Source organism: Lynx canadensis, chromosome C1, assembly GCF_007474595.2.
Source record: "Lynx canadensis isolate LIC74 chromosome C1, mLynCan4.pri.v2, whole genome shotgun sequence".
NCBI classification, from domain to species: domain Eukaryota; kingdom Metazoa; phylum Chordata; class Mammalia; order Carnivora; family Felidae; genus Lynx; species Lynx canadensis.
The window spans coordinates 200168232-200183641 of record NC_044310.1 but is presented as its reverse complement, the minus strand read 5'-3'; the positions used below and the strand labels follow the sequence as shown (position 1 = coordinate 200183641).

Below are 15410 nucleotides of genomic sequence, written 5' to 3'. Positions count from 1 at the left end.
TGTGACTTATCTTCTCTCTCTGCCCTATGTAACCTAGTTTTGGCCTCTGGGACTCCCATCTTCGTCTCTTCCTGGGCTCTGAATGGTTTCCTCCTCCTCCCTGTGCTGCACCTTGGACACTGTCTCCAGGCGGTAAGCTGGAATGATCATAGGACTCACAGTGTTTGTTTCCACTCTCCGAGATCGCCGCGTAATGGTACCCATGTCCTGTGCCTGAAAACCATGGTTGTATATACTTTGTCTAGTTCTTCAGTTGTTTCGGTCTGGAGGGTAAACTTGGTTATTGATGCTCCGTCGTAACCAGAAGCAGAAGTCCCGACTCATCTTTTATTTTTAAATCTTTTTTATGGGAACACGTGAAATTTTTCCTAAACATTAGTATTTTTTTTTTTTTTTTGTAATTTAGACGATCAATGGGGCACTTGAGTTGGTCAGTCGGTTAAGTGTCTGACTTCACCTCAGGTCATGATCTCATAGTTCGTGGGTTCAAGCCCCACGTCGGGCTCCGTGCTGACAGCTCAGAGCCTGGAGCCTGCTTCTGATTCGGTGTCTCCCTCTCTCTCTGCTCCTCCCCCACTCGTGCTCTGTCTCTCTCTCTCAAAAATAAACATTGAAAAAAAGTTAAAAAAAATTTAGACAACCAGTGAAAGCATATTTACTTGTTCTCTGTTTTCTTTTCAGAGTGTAATGTGGTCATTGCATCTCGTAACTTTGATAGATTAAAATCGACTGCAAAAGAACTGAAAGCCAGCCTGCCCCACACCAACCAGGCTCAGGTCACTCCCATAAAATGCAACATTCGCAAAGAAGAGGAGGTAATACAAATATGTCTATATCATTTATTCATTTATTTTAATTTATAGTAGTAGCTTCTAAACCTGTGCTACAGATGTTCCTATGGTAACTGTCTTAGATGAGGTTAACTAAAAGCAGAGCCTATGAAAGAGATTCTTTTGCCAATGATTTACTGAGTGAATTACGTCCAGAGAAGGAGATGGAGAGAAACAAGATCAGGAAGCAAAGAAAGGATGTGGTCTCAGTGAGATTACCTTTTGTGCCCTTTGCCCTTTAAGTCATTTCTTTAAAAAAAATTTTTTTTTTTTACTTTTTAAAGTTTTGTGTATAAGTAATCGTTAATTTCTACACCCAACATCGGGCTCGACCTCACAACCCTGAGATCAAGAGTCACATGCCCTACTAACTGAGCCATCCAGGCACCCCTTTTAAGTCATTTCTTAATGTTGACATTAATCTATTTTAGTACTATTCATTATTCTGGGTTTACAGCTTACAAATTCAGAAGTGCTTGTATTCAGGAGGCTTGTATTCAGAAGTGATCCAGGCTCTTGGCTAAATCTTGTCATCAGAATTACCAATTTAGTTTTCTGATCTGTGGGTATTATGGTACTCAGAGTTACCATTTCCCATTACAGACTGCAAGTTCTTCTCCTCTCTAGAGCAAGCTATCGGTCCAAGTAGCAAGTTAGGTTATTAACCACCTTACTCTTAACATTTTTCTTCAGGTGAACAGTTTGATCAAATCCACCTTAGATATTTATGGTAAGATCAATTTTTTGGTCAACAATGGAGGAGGCCAGTTCATGTCTTCTGCAGAACACATCAGTGCAAAGGGATGGCATGCTGTGATCGAAACCAACTTGACGGGCACTTTCTACATGTGCAAAGCAGGCAAGTATGATTAGTAACCCAAAAAAGTCAAAGTGTCCTTGTTTAAAGATTATAGAAAATCTGGAAAGAGAATTGTTAGAGGCGCAGAAACTCCATATCATCAACATTTACTGCCCTGGTTCACTCCCATACAACACAGGGATGTAAATTGTTCCCTTTCTGGATAGTAATTTGGCAGTATTTATAATATATGGATATGCTTTGATCTTGTAATTTTATTTCTAGGAATTTGTCATGAGAAAATTATTATGGATCTGTACAAAGATATAGCTACAAAGTTGTCCCTGAAATTTAAAACAAAAAAGAAAAAACCTCTCACACTTTGTTTTAAAGAAATGAATCTGTTATAAGGGCCTGTTCATTAACTTACGAAATCTTCAGGGAGAACACTGGATAGAGTACACATTCTTTCCAACTAACAATTAGCTAGCATACATAATCTTTGGACTGAAGATGTGTTAAGGTGGTGATGCTCAACTCCTGAAGTTGAGTAACTCAAGGGTTTTCTTGAAAACTTTCCAAGACATTTTTATGATAAAAACCACAGAACAAGTATAGTTCCAACCAAAAGGGTCTTTACCCCAAGATGGGTTAGGCTTTATCTTCTTAATATCTCTAAGTCAAAGGCTTGCAGACATTCCCAGCCTTTTTATCTAACCGGCAATATAAAGCTTTATATTAGTTGTGACTAGCTGTTCCAGTGTAGAGACCATAGAAAAAAACGGGAGCTTAAATAAGATAGTTTGTTTCACCCTCATGTAAAAAGTTCAGGTAGGTAGTTAGGGATAACACGGTAGTTCCAGAATCACTGGGGACTGTGATGTTGTGATTTGTAATGAGTGTATGTTTTGGTCTGTCTCCAGTTCCTGGTTCATAGCTCCCACTGGCCCTTGGAATTTCCTGAGCATTAAGAACAGTGGGAGAGTCTTTTGTTATAACACTTGGTCTTCTTGTCTTCAGTACCTGAAATGGCTTTAGGACCGTAAGGGTGAAATGAGTGTCTGTTATTCATAACAAGCCCTGTTCAACCACAACTGAGTATGTTAATGAGGTGACTTTGGGAAATTCCCTAAAGATGGGGTACGAGCTGGTTGGTAGGGAACCAACACTGATTTCTGGGCAGCAGAGAGGGGTGAAGGTCAAATCAGTGACCAGTGCCCAAAGATTTAATCAGTCACAACTCTGTAATGAGAAATCAAAGGATAGGATTGGTAAATCAGAACATGTAACACCATGCCAGGCTCAAACTCCACAGAACAGAAGCTTCTTTGTTCAGGACCTTGCCCTGTGTATTTCTTCCTCTGCCTGTTGGTTCATATCCCTTAATATGCTTTGTAACAAATGGGTAATTTAGTGAGTGAACTAGTTTCCTGAGTTCAAGAGCAGATTAGTCAAATCCAAGGAAGAGCTCATAGGAACTTCTGATTTATAGCCAGTTGGTCTGAAGCACAGGGAAATAAGCTGCACTTGTGATTGGCGTCTGATTCTCTCAAATAGCGTGAAGAAATATTCCTGTAATACCCAGGAAAAGTGTCAGGGGAAAAACAAAAATGATGTCAGAGTGCTAACAGAAGCAGAAAGTCTGTGTTAGGGTCATTTAAATAAACTTATTCCCCTTTCTTTTTTTTTTCTTAATAAGTTTTTTAGATATTCAGTATGGCACGCAGTGCTTTATTTGTTTTCATTTTCAAACTTTTTCTTGGCTATTCATGACCTTTTATTCTTTCAGACGAATTTTATATTCAGGTTTTTTCCTCAAAAATCCTGGTGGGGAATTTGATTGGAATTGTGTTAAATTTGTCAATAATTTGAAAATAGTTACCATGTTTAAATATTGTCTTTCCATAATGGCATGTCTTCCTTTTTTTTTTTTTCACATTTTACAACTTTATTGAGGTAAAAATATTAAATTAACATTTAAAGTGTAATGTAATCAGCTTTGACAAATGTGTCTACCTGTGAAATTATTACCCTAAAGTAATGAATATATCATAATGGCATGTCTTTCTATTAATAGATACTTATTTTATATTTTTTGGCAAAGATTTGTGGTTTTTGTCATATAGAACTCATATATTTTTTTTAATTAAGGTTATGCTTAGGTATTTTTGATGACTCTTGCTATTTTGAATGGGCTGTTTCCCAATTATTTTTCAACTGGATTATTGTTGGTTTATAGAAGAATTATTTTTTCAAGCTGAGCTTGTAACTTTATCTAGCAATTTGTAGCTTTAACAGTTTTTTTTTTAATTAGTCTTTTGGGTGTTTTAGACGTACAATCATGTTGTCTAAAAATAAATACTGTATTTCATTGAGTCAAGATATAGTCAATTCAGAAATGCACCATTTTGTATATCACTAAGAAAGTACAAACAGTGCCTTGTGTATCTTAAGAAGCCACCAACTGTAAGACATATCCCAGTTTGAAAAATGTGAAAATAGGGGCACCTAGCTGGCTCAGTCGGTAGAGCACGTAACTCTTAATCTCAGGATTATGAGTTCGAGCCCCATGTTGGGTGATGAGAGTACTTAAAAATAAAATCTAAAAAAATTAATAATGTGAAAATAATATGAAAGAATTGTCTTAGAATTTTAAAATACTGTATTTGATATCTTCTTTTCTAGTGGCTTTACCTGCTTTTTCTGTCATACTCTATGAATTGGTCAGAACTCACTAGAAAGTATTAAGTAATAATTGGAAGGCACTCTTATTTTTGCCTGAACTTTTAATAGGAGGGTCTTGAATTGTTCTCTGGCCTTTACATTCTAAAAATTAGATTTCTGGGGCACTTGGGTGGCTCAGTCAGTTAAGTGTCCAACTTCAGTTCAGATCATGATCTTGGGGTTCCTAAGTTCAAGCCCCGTGTCAGGGTCTGTGCTGACAGCTCAGAGCTTGGAGCCTGCTTCAGATTCTGTGCCACCCTCTCTCTCTCTCTCTCTCTCTCTCTCTCTCTCTCTCTCTCTGCCCTCCCCACTTGTACTCTGCCTCTCTCTCTCTCTCCCTCAAAAATAAATAAACATTTAAAAAAATAAATAAATATCATTAAAAAGTAGGTTTCTGTTAAAGCTAGTCTTGAGGGAACATCTCTGGCGTTGTCTTGATTTATATGAATGGACTTGATGGCTAAATATCAAATGGGGCTTCAAAAAGGTAAAATACTTAAAGAATGAAGTTAAAGGATAGAATAGAAAAGGATACGACTTGTATCTAAAAACTACAAAACATTGCTGCCAGAAATGAAAGAAGATGAAAATAAATGGGAAAACATTTGATGTTTGTGAATTAGAAAATACAATATTGTTAAAATGGTAGTTTTTCCCAAGTTGATCTGTAGGTTCAGTGCAGTCTCTATTATTTTTGCAGAAATTGACAAACAGATCCTAAAATACACGTGGAAGTACAAAGGACTCAGAAAAGCCAGAAATAACGAAATTTTTAGAAATTTTCGAAATTTTTCAGAAATAACGGTTTTGCAACAGAGGAAAATTGGAGGACTTCTACTGCTTGGTTTCAAGACAGTGTGGTACTAGCGTAAGGATAGATGCATAGATCATTGGGACAGATTTGACAGTCCAGAAATAAATCCTTATATTTGTGGTCAAACCGTTATATTTACGATTTTTGCCAAAGGGACCGAGGCATTTGTTTGGGGAAATGATAGTCTTTTCAACAGATGGTGCTTGGACAGTCGGATATGCACATACAAGAAAAAGACCCTTACTTCACACCATAAGTGAAAGCAAACCCAAAGTGCATAATGGACCGTGGGCCTAAAAGCAAAAAGTAAAATTTTGTAACTTTTAGAAGCAAACAAAGGACAAAATCTTTATGACCTTGGCTTAGGCAATGAGTCCTGGCTTAGGCAATTCATAAGGTGAAAAAACTGATGAGCTGGACTTAATCAGAATTACACGTGTGTGCTTCAAAAGATAACATTAAGAAAATGAAAAGATAAGCCATAAACTGGGAGAAGAGATTTCCAAATCACATATCTGATAAAGAACTTGTATCCAGAATGTAAAAAGAATTCTTATAATTCAATGTTAAGAAAGCAAACCAATTAAAAAATGTGCAAAAGATTTAAATAGATATTTCACCAAAGAATATATATAAATGATGAACAAGTACATCAGAAGATTCTCAACACCATTAGTCATTAGGGAAATGCCAGTCAAAAGCTTAGTGAAGGGCACCTGGGCGGCTCCGTTGGTTAAGTGCGTTACTTCGGCTCAGGTCATGATCTCGTGGTTTATGGGTTCCAGCCCCGCATCGCGCTCTGTGCTGACAGCTCAGAGCCTGGTGCCTTCTTCAGATTCTGGGTCTCCCTCTCTCTCTCTCTCTCTCTCTGCTCCTCCTCCACTTTTGCTCTGTCTCTGTCTCTCTCAGAAATAAATAAAAGCATTAAAAAAAATCTCAGTGAAATATCCTTTCATACCCATTAGAATGGCTGTAATCAGAAAGTTAGACAATAACAGTGTGCAGAAACTGGAACCCTCATGTATTTCTGGTAGGAATGTAAAATGGTGGAGACACTGGAAAATAGTCTGGCAGTTTCTTAAAAAGTTAAACCTACAGTTACCATATGATATGACCCAGCACTTCCACCCAAGAGAAATAAAAACATATGTCCACATAAAGGTTTGTATTCATAATCACCTCAAAGTGGAAACAATCCAAACGTTTATCAGCTGGTGAATGGATAAATGAAATATGGCATATCCATTCAATGGAATACTATTCGTCAAGAAAAGTTAACTGTTGACACATGTTACAGCCTGCATGAAGTTCACAAACATTATTCTAAGTGAGAGAAGCCAGACACAAAAGACCACATATTGTGTGTTTTCCTTTATACATAATGTTCAGAAAAGGCAAATTTATATAAACAGAAAGTAGATGAGGGTTTGCTTGGGGATGGCTTGAACTGCAGAAAGGTACCAAGGAACTTTTGGGGGGTAATGGAAATATTCTAAAATTGGATTGTGATGGTGGTTCCATGACTCTGTATATTTATTAAAAGTCTTGAAGTTGTACACATGAAGTGGATGAATTTTGTGATCCCTACATTATGCCCAATCAGGCTTTTTATAAAAAGGAAATGGAAATTAAAAATTTTAAAATAAAAAGCAACATGCTGGGACAGGGGATGAGAGTCACACGTTTGTCACTGGTCTTTTTCCTGCAGTTTACAGCTCGTGGATGAAAGAACATGGAGGGTCTATTGTCAATATCACTATCCTTACTAAGAATGGATTCCCAGGATTTGCGTAAGCACACACATACATATATGTATATTTTTCTATATCTTTGGGTTTTGTCTTCTGAATAGGGGGGAGTAGGGTGGAGAAAACGTCATAAGTCACGATCCTTAATCCTTTAATAAGTTTCAATCTCAATACTTAGCTATTCCCTTTATTTGAATGTTGAAAATGTACTTCCAAAAAATTTCCATCCATATGAGACTTGCCAGATTTACCAAGAAAAGAAAAACAGATGCTCCATTACATTTTTTATTATAAGTCTGTCCCAAATATTGTATGGGGCATCTTTATGCTAAAGTTTTGTTGTTGTTGTTGTTGTTATTTATCTGAAATTCAAATTTAACGGAATGTTCTATATTTTATCCAGTAACCCTTATCCAGATGTCGCTAAACTTGTCATCATTTTCTGGAGATATCTTTTTTTGTTAACGTGTGGAAATAAAACTAATCTAGGCTAATTTAGATTAGAATACTCTGAATATGCCTATTCATTTTTAGACAGAACTGCTGAATTGTTACTCCATAGTGGAATTTGACATATTTCACTCTTATTCTGATTTTGGTAAAATATTATGTTGGAAACTGATTTTTTTTTTAAAAGTCCATCAATGAACTAATTTCCTGTACTGGCTCAGTAGAGTCTTTCATAATAATCTAAAAGGACATCCACATAGAACAAAGAGAAAAACAATGTGCCAGGAAGCTACTTGAAGACCACACGTTTAGCAGGTAAAAAGTTTGGTTTAGAAAAAAATTCGTTTTGCTGATTTCCTTCATGTCTTTTATAAGTTCTGATTCCTTCCATTTTTTTATGAAAAAAATTTTATTTTCCAACATAGAATGTTTTATGAAATAGATCTTAGTGTTATAAAAACATGCATGCTAGTTTTTATATATATACAAAACTGCATAAGGTACAAAGTTGAATGCTCTATCCTTTCTCATCCCAGAAAAAAACCTTTTAACTAAGTAAGACAGTGATCTGAATTCTTTTATCATTAGTCCATCATCTGTAATCTATAGGGTGATATTTTGGTATTGCGGGAATATTCTGTTTTCCATCATGATTTTTGCAACCACTGGTGATTCTTACCTGAATCACTTATTACGTTAATGGTGGGGCAATGTTAATTTTTCTGATTTCATAATTGCTTCTATATTTATTAGCTGGTAATTCACAAAAAGACTTCTTTGCAACAGCCATTCCTTCCTTATCTGTTTATTTATTACAATTATCATTATTATCATTAAATTTTTTGGTATACCACTATGGACTTATGGACTTATTTTCAAATTCCTCTTTCCAAATGCACATATTATCTCAAAGTTAATAGAAATTTATATTGTTTCTACATTTCGCTATTATAAATAATTCTGCAGTGAATAACACTGTACATATTTGTTTCATATTTGTGGAGTTATATGTTTACCATACATTCTGGAAGATGGATTGTTGGGTGAAGGTGAAAGGTAAATGCTTTTAGGTATTTCCAGGGGCTCCTGGGTGGCTCAGTCGGTTAAGTGTCCGACTTCAGCTTAGGTCATGATCTTGCTGTTCCTGGGTTCAAGCCCTGAGTTGGGCTCTGTGCTGACAGCTCAGAGCCTGGAGCCTGCTTTCAATTCTGTGTCTCCCTCTCTCTGCCCCTCCCCCATTCTCTCTCTCTCTCTCTCAAAAATAAAACATTTAAAAAACTTAAAAAGAAAAACAAAACTCCTAGGTATTTCCAAATTTCTGTCCAGTTTGCACTCCCACTAGCAAAATATGAGTGTGCATGTTCCCTAGAGCCTCACCCAAAATGTGTGTTAACAACTTCCAGACAACTCTGATAGGCAAGAAATGATCTTCTCAATGGAGCACCTTTTGATTTGTTGAAAGGTTATCTGGATATCTTGTGTGTGTGTTTGAACTGTGTTGCTCCTTGGCACACTTTTCTTAATGTTTGCCTAAGACGTTACATTTTTTCTGTTACATCTATGTGGGGGAGTTTAGCCTGACCTGCTGATCTTTTGGGTGGTTGTTCATGATTACAAGGGCAAAAGATTAGCCAAAAAACGAACTCCCATTTCACATGGATAGACAGTTTGTAGCCCAAATGCCCATCTGCGGGTGAATGAATCCACCAATTGTAGTCTATCTATGTAACAGACTACTACTTGGAAATAAGAGCAAATGAGCTATTAGCTCAGGCAACAACATGGAGGAATCTCAAAATAATTATTCTGAGTGAAAGAAGCCAAGTGAAAAAGAACATATACTGTATGGTTTTATGTGTGTAAGTTGCAGAAGCATTTGAAACATTTGTTAGTGCTCTATTCACTGACAGTTGTACATCATCCTGCCTCCTATTTATAAATGACAGGAAGAAAATGAAGCAATGTGACAGCCTTCAAGGCAGTTTATTACTTGTAATCTGTTCCCACACAGACTGCAAGAGGTTTCAGATATTACCTGATACAGCAATTGGTCATTGAAAGAGGATGTGAGCTTGTCATGGAAATGGTAAAATATAATTTCACTCAACTCCTAGTTCAGATAAATGCCAGTCCCTCTCAGTGTTTCCTTTAGCAGAAGAGTGACTGGAACAGCACTTCATGTGACATAGTCATCACTCCAAAGCTGAATTGTCCAGCATCTGTTCTGTCCTGATGGGGATTCACTAATATCTGTCTCTGATTTTCCACCTCTGTCTCTCATTCTAGCGGCTTTCTCTCTTGGGCACCTACCAGTTTCTTTCTTTCTTTTTAAAAAAATTGTTTAAATGTTTATTTATTTTTGAGAGAGAGAGAGAGACAGAGCATGAGCGGGGGAGGGGCAGAGAGAGAGGGAGACACAGAATCCAAAGCAGGCTCCCGGCTCTGAAGCCGTCAGCACAGAGCCCAACATGGGGCTTGAACTCACAACCTGTGAGATCATGACCTGAGCTGAAGTCAGATGCTTAGCTGACTGAGCCACCCAGGTGCTCGGGGCGCCTACCAGTTTCTGAACATCTGCCACTTGTTTCTTCAGGGGCTCACTGTAACTGCTGAGCCTTTTTCTATGAGGAGGTCACCTCACGTGGTGACCCTGGTGATCAGGGGGCTGAGTGCAAGGGGACAAACACCTCTAGTCCTCCTCAAAGGAAAGAGTCAGGACTCGGTTGTGCTTCTATATAAGCATGTCTCTTCCTGACCCTGTTTCTTGCTCCTGGTGTTTTCAATTTCAATTATCTGTCCCAGCTGAGTGTTGCAATTGAGCCCCTCCTCGCACTGGTGGCAGTAGACAGGACATGGGAACGTGTTCTGTAGATCCACCCTGGACTGCTGGATTCACTAGCAACAGAAGTTGTGGCCCCGTTGGGTAGTTGTGGGATCACTTGGGTGATTCTGACCAAGTAAGTTGGCTTCTGCATGGAGTCCCGCCAGGGTTGCTGCGGACAACACTGGAACAGAGATAGGTTTTCTTCAAGAAGGTTGGGCTCTGTAGGTCTTTAGTGAGAAGTGGATATACCCCCGGGTTTCACATGCTTGGTTCTGAGGACCTTGTAATTAGAAATTCTAAGCAACATTATATCTGTACTTTATGCATGAGATCCCATATGGATGCAAGCCTAAGTATTTTGCACTTCCTTTCTGGAAATATATTAAAATTTATTTAAATTTTGGGGTGTCTAGAAAGCCTATTGATACTATTTCTAGCCCAATGTATGAATTTCTTATCCCTAATCATCTAAAATTGATTTAAAAAAATAACCACATTTGTGGGGTGCCTGGTGGCTCAGTTGGTTGAGCGTCCAACTCTTGAATTTGGCTCAGGTCATGATTCCAGGGTCATGGGATCAAACCCTGCATCAGGCTCTGCACTGAGCCTGGAGCCTGCTTGAGATTCTCTCTCTGTCTCCCTCTGTCCTTTTCCCCTGCTTGTGTCCACTCTCTCTCTCTCTCTTTCAAAACAAACAAACAAACAAACAAACAAACAAAAAAACAAAACCCACACATTTGTAACCCTTAAAATTACCAATTTGTTACTTTTTCTATGTAATAAAAAGATCTTCAAAATATTTCTTTTACGGTCATGGTGTTTTGGAGGATGTTATGTGTGCCTATAATGTAAGATTTGTTTGACCATCAGATAACCGTGTTTTGGCTTTAACATTGAAGGACACCCCCTCCTTCCCCGTGTTCAGAAAAAGGATCAAAAAGACAGACTCAACAAGAATATATCTGTGGGGCTCTGACAGGTCATTGGCACATCCGTCAGTTAACAAGAGAAACAGCAGAAGCTAGTTATAATTTTTATGTTTTGTCTTCTAAAGGCACAGTGGAGCTGCCAGAGAAGGTGTTTATAACCTCACCAAAACCTTAGCTGTGGAATGGGCCAGCAGTGGAATAAGGATCAACTGTGTTGCCCCTGTAGGTAAACGTTCCATATGAAAGCTATTGACAACTTGTTCTCTTCTGATTCCATTTGTGTTGTTGATAGAGGTATTTGTTAATGCTCATGTATACTAGAAAAGATTGGTTTTTAAAAATACGTAAAATCAGGGGCACCTGGGTGGCTCAGTCAGTTAAGCATCTGACCTCGGCTCGGATCAGGATCTCACGGCTGTGAGTTTGAGCCTCGCGTCGGGCTCTGTGCGGACAGCTCAGAGCCTGGAGCCTGCTTTGGATTCTGTGTCTCCTGTCTCTCTCTTCCCCTTCCCAGCTCATGCTCTGTCTCTCTCTCCTTCAAAAATAAATAAACATTAAAAAAAATTTTTTTTTAAATAGATAAAATCAGAAAGAAGCGTTCTTTGATCTACAACCAGATTGTCAAGAAGGTTAAATTAAGCCAATGATTCTCATTCTTGACAATATATTAGAATTATCTATGAAATGTTGAAAAACTAGCAATATGTACACTTGACTCCAAACTATGGAATCCAGGCATTGGTATTTTTAAAAGCCACCTAGGAAATTCAAATGCACAGTGAAGATTGAGAACCACTGCTTTAAAGAACAAATTTTGCCAGATTATTTTGTTATTTCTTGGTATATCATTAATTCGTTACAAGGAGAGAGAGAAAAATCTGAAGTCTAATTCAAGTTAAAGATTGTTTAGAAGTCGAGAGAAAATTTCTCAGCAACATACTGTCAATTATAGGGGGGAAATCGCTATATGTTCAAATCACAATATATTCAATTTCATTTTTTGTGTGTGTGAAATAAGATATAGCTTAAGCTTCCCTGGGTATTACATACCGGCTATGTACTTCAAGAGAGAGATCGTGTGAAATATCTCACTCATCTGGCAAAACTCAGCCTAAATCCACTTCTCTGTGATGTCTCTTGCTTTTTTTCTAAGATAGTAATCATCCCTATATACGAAACTATAACATCTGTGGTTATAATATCTACAGACCTGTCCATATATCTATAGATATTGTTATCCATGCTACTGGGTAGGAACTAAGCAAGAACTGACTTGAAGTGAGTAGAGAAATCTCATCTTTAACAAATTGCAGGCTCCTAGCCAGAAATTTCATATCTCGTCAGTCCTTCACAGCTGACATCACCTTACCCGTATTACACTCAAGTATTTGTAGGAAAAAATTCATTACAGTTTCATTCTTCGTGTTGGTATCTTCGAATACTGGCTCCCAGAAGTGCATTTCTTGAAAACATTTAATAGTATGTTAGTGTTACAAAGTCACATATACCTCCAGAAGATGTTTTTAGGTTAAATGTCTAAACCTTAATACTTCTAGAAGGTTTCATCCTCTTTAAATTTTTTTTTTTTCAACGTTTATTTATTTTTGGGACAGAGAGAGACAGAGCATGAACGGGGGAGGGGCAGAGAGAGAGGGAGACACAGAATCGGAACCAGGCTCCAGGCTCTGAGCCATCAGCCCAGAGCCCGACGCAGGTCTCGAACTCACGGACCGCGAGATCGTGACCTGGCTGAAGTCGGACGCTTAACCGACTGCGCCACCCAGGCGCCCCGGTTTCATCCTCTTTAAATAAAAGTTCCAAATTGTTTCATTGGAAACCAGTACAGTGCCCCATTATCATTTGGAGTAATGAATACCACCAAAACCCTTTGGTTTCCTCCCTCACTCACTGCTGTAACCTCTGCTGTAGTGATGGATTCATAACCAATAGCTTTATTGTGTGTTACACAGTTTTTGAGTAATTTTCTTGGCTTTATAAACCCTTGAAAGCTAGTAAAGCTGAATAAAAGAATTCCAAAAAAATTAAAATTTTGGTTTATTTATACTGGATTCAAATATTTTATTTGTGATTTCACTGTAGAGAAAACCCATGAAAATACTGCATTTTCTAAGTCTCACATAACCATAGCCTAGGCTTCTGTTATGAAACAGAGAAGTTTAGCAGAAGATAGAGTAGACTCCCCTGTCCCGCTGTTCCTAGTTAAGTGCCTGTCTGATCTATTCACACAGTTATGTTTTTAGAAAGCAAGTCTTTTCAGAAAAAATCTAGGGCTTGTCTGGTTATTAAGGGAGAGGAGGTCACAAAGTGAGTATTCAGATAATCCGTTTGTAACATGGTAGCTGCACTTCTTTGACAATATCGAGAAAAATTAATATTAGAGATGTTGACTTTACTGTAAAAATTAACCCACTTACTTTTTGGCATTGGGCAATAGACTGCCTTGATGTCTTTGAGATTAAAATTTAGTTTTATGTGCTTTATTTTGTCTCATTTTATTCTTAAACATAGGGCATCATTTATTCCCCGACTGCTGTTGACAACTATGGTCCTTTAGCAGAAGACCTTTTTACTGCGTACTTTAAGAGAATCCCAGCTAAGCGAATTGGAATTCCTGAGGAGGTAATATATATTTCTAATAATATCGATTCTAATTACTTTTTTTTTAAGTGATCTCTTTACCCAACATAGGGCTCGAACTTACAACCCTAAGATCAAGAGTTGCGTGATCCACCGACTGAGCCAGCCAGCCAACTCCCTATTACTTTCTTTTATACTTTGGAAATTTGTAACATTTGGTGTCCTTTTTACACGGTCTGGTTGGCTGATAGACATGAGTGCTCCCATTGCTACCAGACCATTTCCCCTGTTATCTTCTGGCTCCCTGCTTTGTACGCCCACAGAATAAAGATCCTGATCTTTATTCAGGATTGAACGCAGTGTGAATTAAGAACAGCATGGTCTTAATGTTTCATTGCACTTTTCAGCTGTATTATTTTATCACATGGCCTTTGTTGGGACCCAGGACCCTAAGCAAAGTCAGATGATTATGGCTATGTGAAGTTCCCTACGTGCTTTCTCTAAGGGCCATATTTAAGTATGTAGAAATCAGTAGACTTATTAAAGGCCAGCAATATCTCAAAATATAGTCTTAAAAACACAGTCTGAAAATATAGTGAAAAAAAGGATGCCTTTCCTGCAATAATAGGAAAAACAGAAATACCTGGTGTAAACTTAGCTCTAAACAAAAAGAAATGTATTACTAAAAAACAGAAAAAAAATGAATAAACAGAGACATGTCCTATTCCTCAATGGAGAGAATCAATTTTATTAAAATCAGGTTTCCCTTTGTATGTTGACCAATGGTAGCTACGCTTGCGGTGAACATAGCATAGCAGACAGAATTGTCAAATACAAGGTCATATGCCTGAAACTAATGTAACATTGTGTGTCAACTCTACTTCACTTTTTTTTAAGTTTATTTATTTTGAGAGAGGGAGAGAGAGAGAGCACGCGAGTACTAGTGGAGGAGGGGCAGAGAGAGGGAGAAAGAGAATCTCAAGCAGGCTCTGCACCGTCAGCACAGAGCCTGATGCGAGACTCAAACTTAAGAACCGTGAGATCATGACCTGAGCCAAAACCGAGAGTTGGTTGCTTAACTGACTGAGCCACCCGGGCGCTCCTGTACTTCAATTTAAAAAAATAATGGTAAAAAAACAAAAGTAAATAAAATCAAGCTTCCCTAAGTTAATGTATAAGTTTAATGTAGTTTCAGAATTCAACACACCGATTCTAAAGTTTGTCTAGAAAAATATTTATGCAAAAACAGCCAAAAAATGTTTTGAAAAAAATAATGGAGGGGATTTGACCTTCCCAATGTCAAAACATACTATAATGCTATACTTATATACAATATCTGGTATTGGCACGGGAACAGATTAAAGTTAGTGGAACAGAATGCACTCTTATGGGGCGCCTGGGTGGCTCAGTCGGTTAAGCGTCCGACTTCAGCTCAGGTCACGATCTCGCGGTCTGTGAGTTTGAGCCCCGCGTCCGGCTCTGGGCTGATGGCTCGGAGCCTGGAGCCTGCTTCCGATTCTGTGTCTCCCTCTCTCTCTGCCCCTCCCCGTTCATGCTCTCTCTCTGTCTCAAAAATAAATAAACGTTAAAAAAAATAATAAATAAATAAAGTTAGTGGCACAGAATGCACTCTTACATCAGTACCATGTATACACGAGGAGTTTATAAGGAGAAAGTAACATTTCACAACTGTG

General features: G+C 38.0%; 1 protein-coding gene across 2 annotated transcripts in view; it reads left to right on the top strand.

Moving 5' to 3' along the window:
- The window catches only part of PECR (peroxisomal trans-2-enoyl-CoA reductase), a 28464-nt gene that overhangs the window by 3437 nt on the left and 9617 nt on the right, over positions 1-15410 (top strand). For both annotated transcript variants that reach the window (XM_030326318.2, XM_030326319.1), the window contains exons 2-6: positions 682-815; positions 1524-1689; positions 6876-6957; positions 11244-11340; positions 13648-13758. In XM_030326318.2, the coding sequence (XP_030182178.1) occupies positions 682-815; positions 1524-1689; positions 6876-6957; positions 11244-11340; positions 13648-13758 (590 nt within the window). The remainder of the gene's footprint in view (positions 1-681; positions 816-1523; positions 1690-6875; positions 6958-11243; positions 11341-13647; positions 13759-15410) is intronic.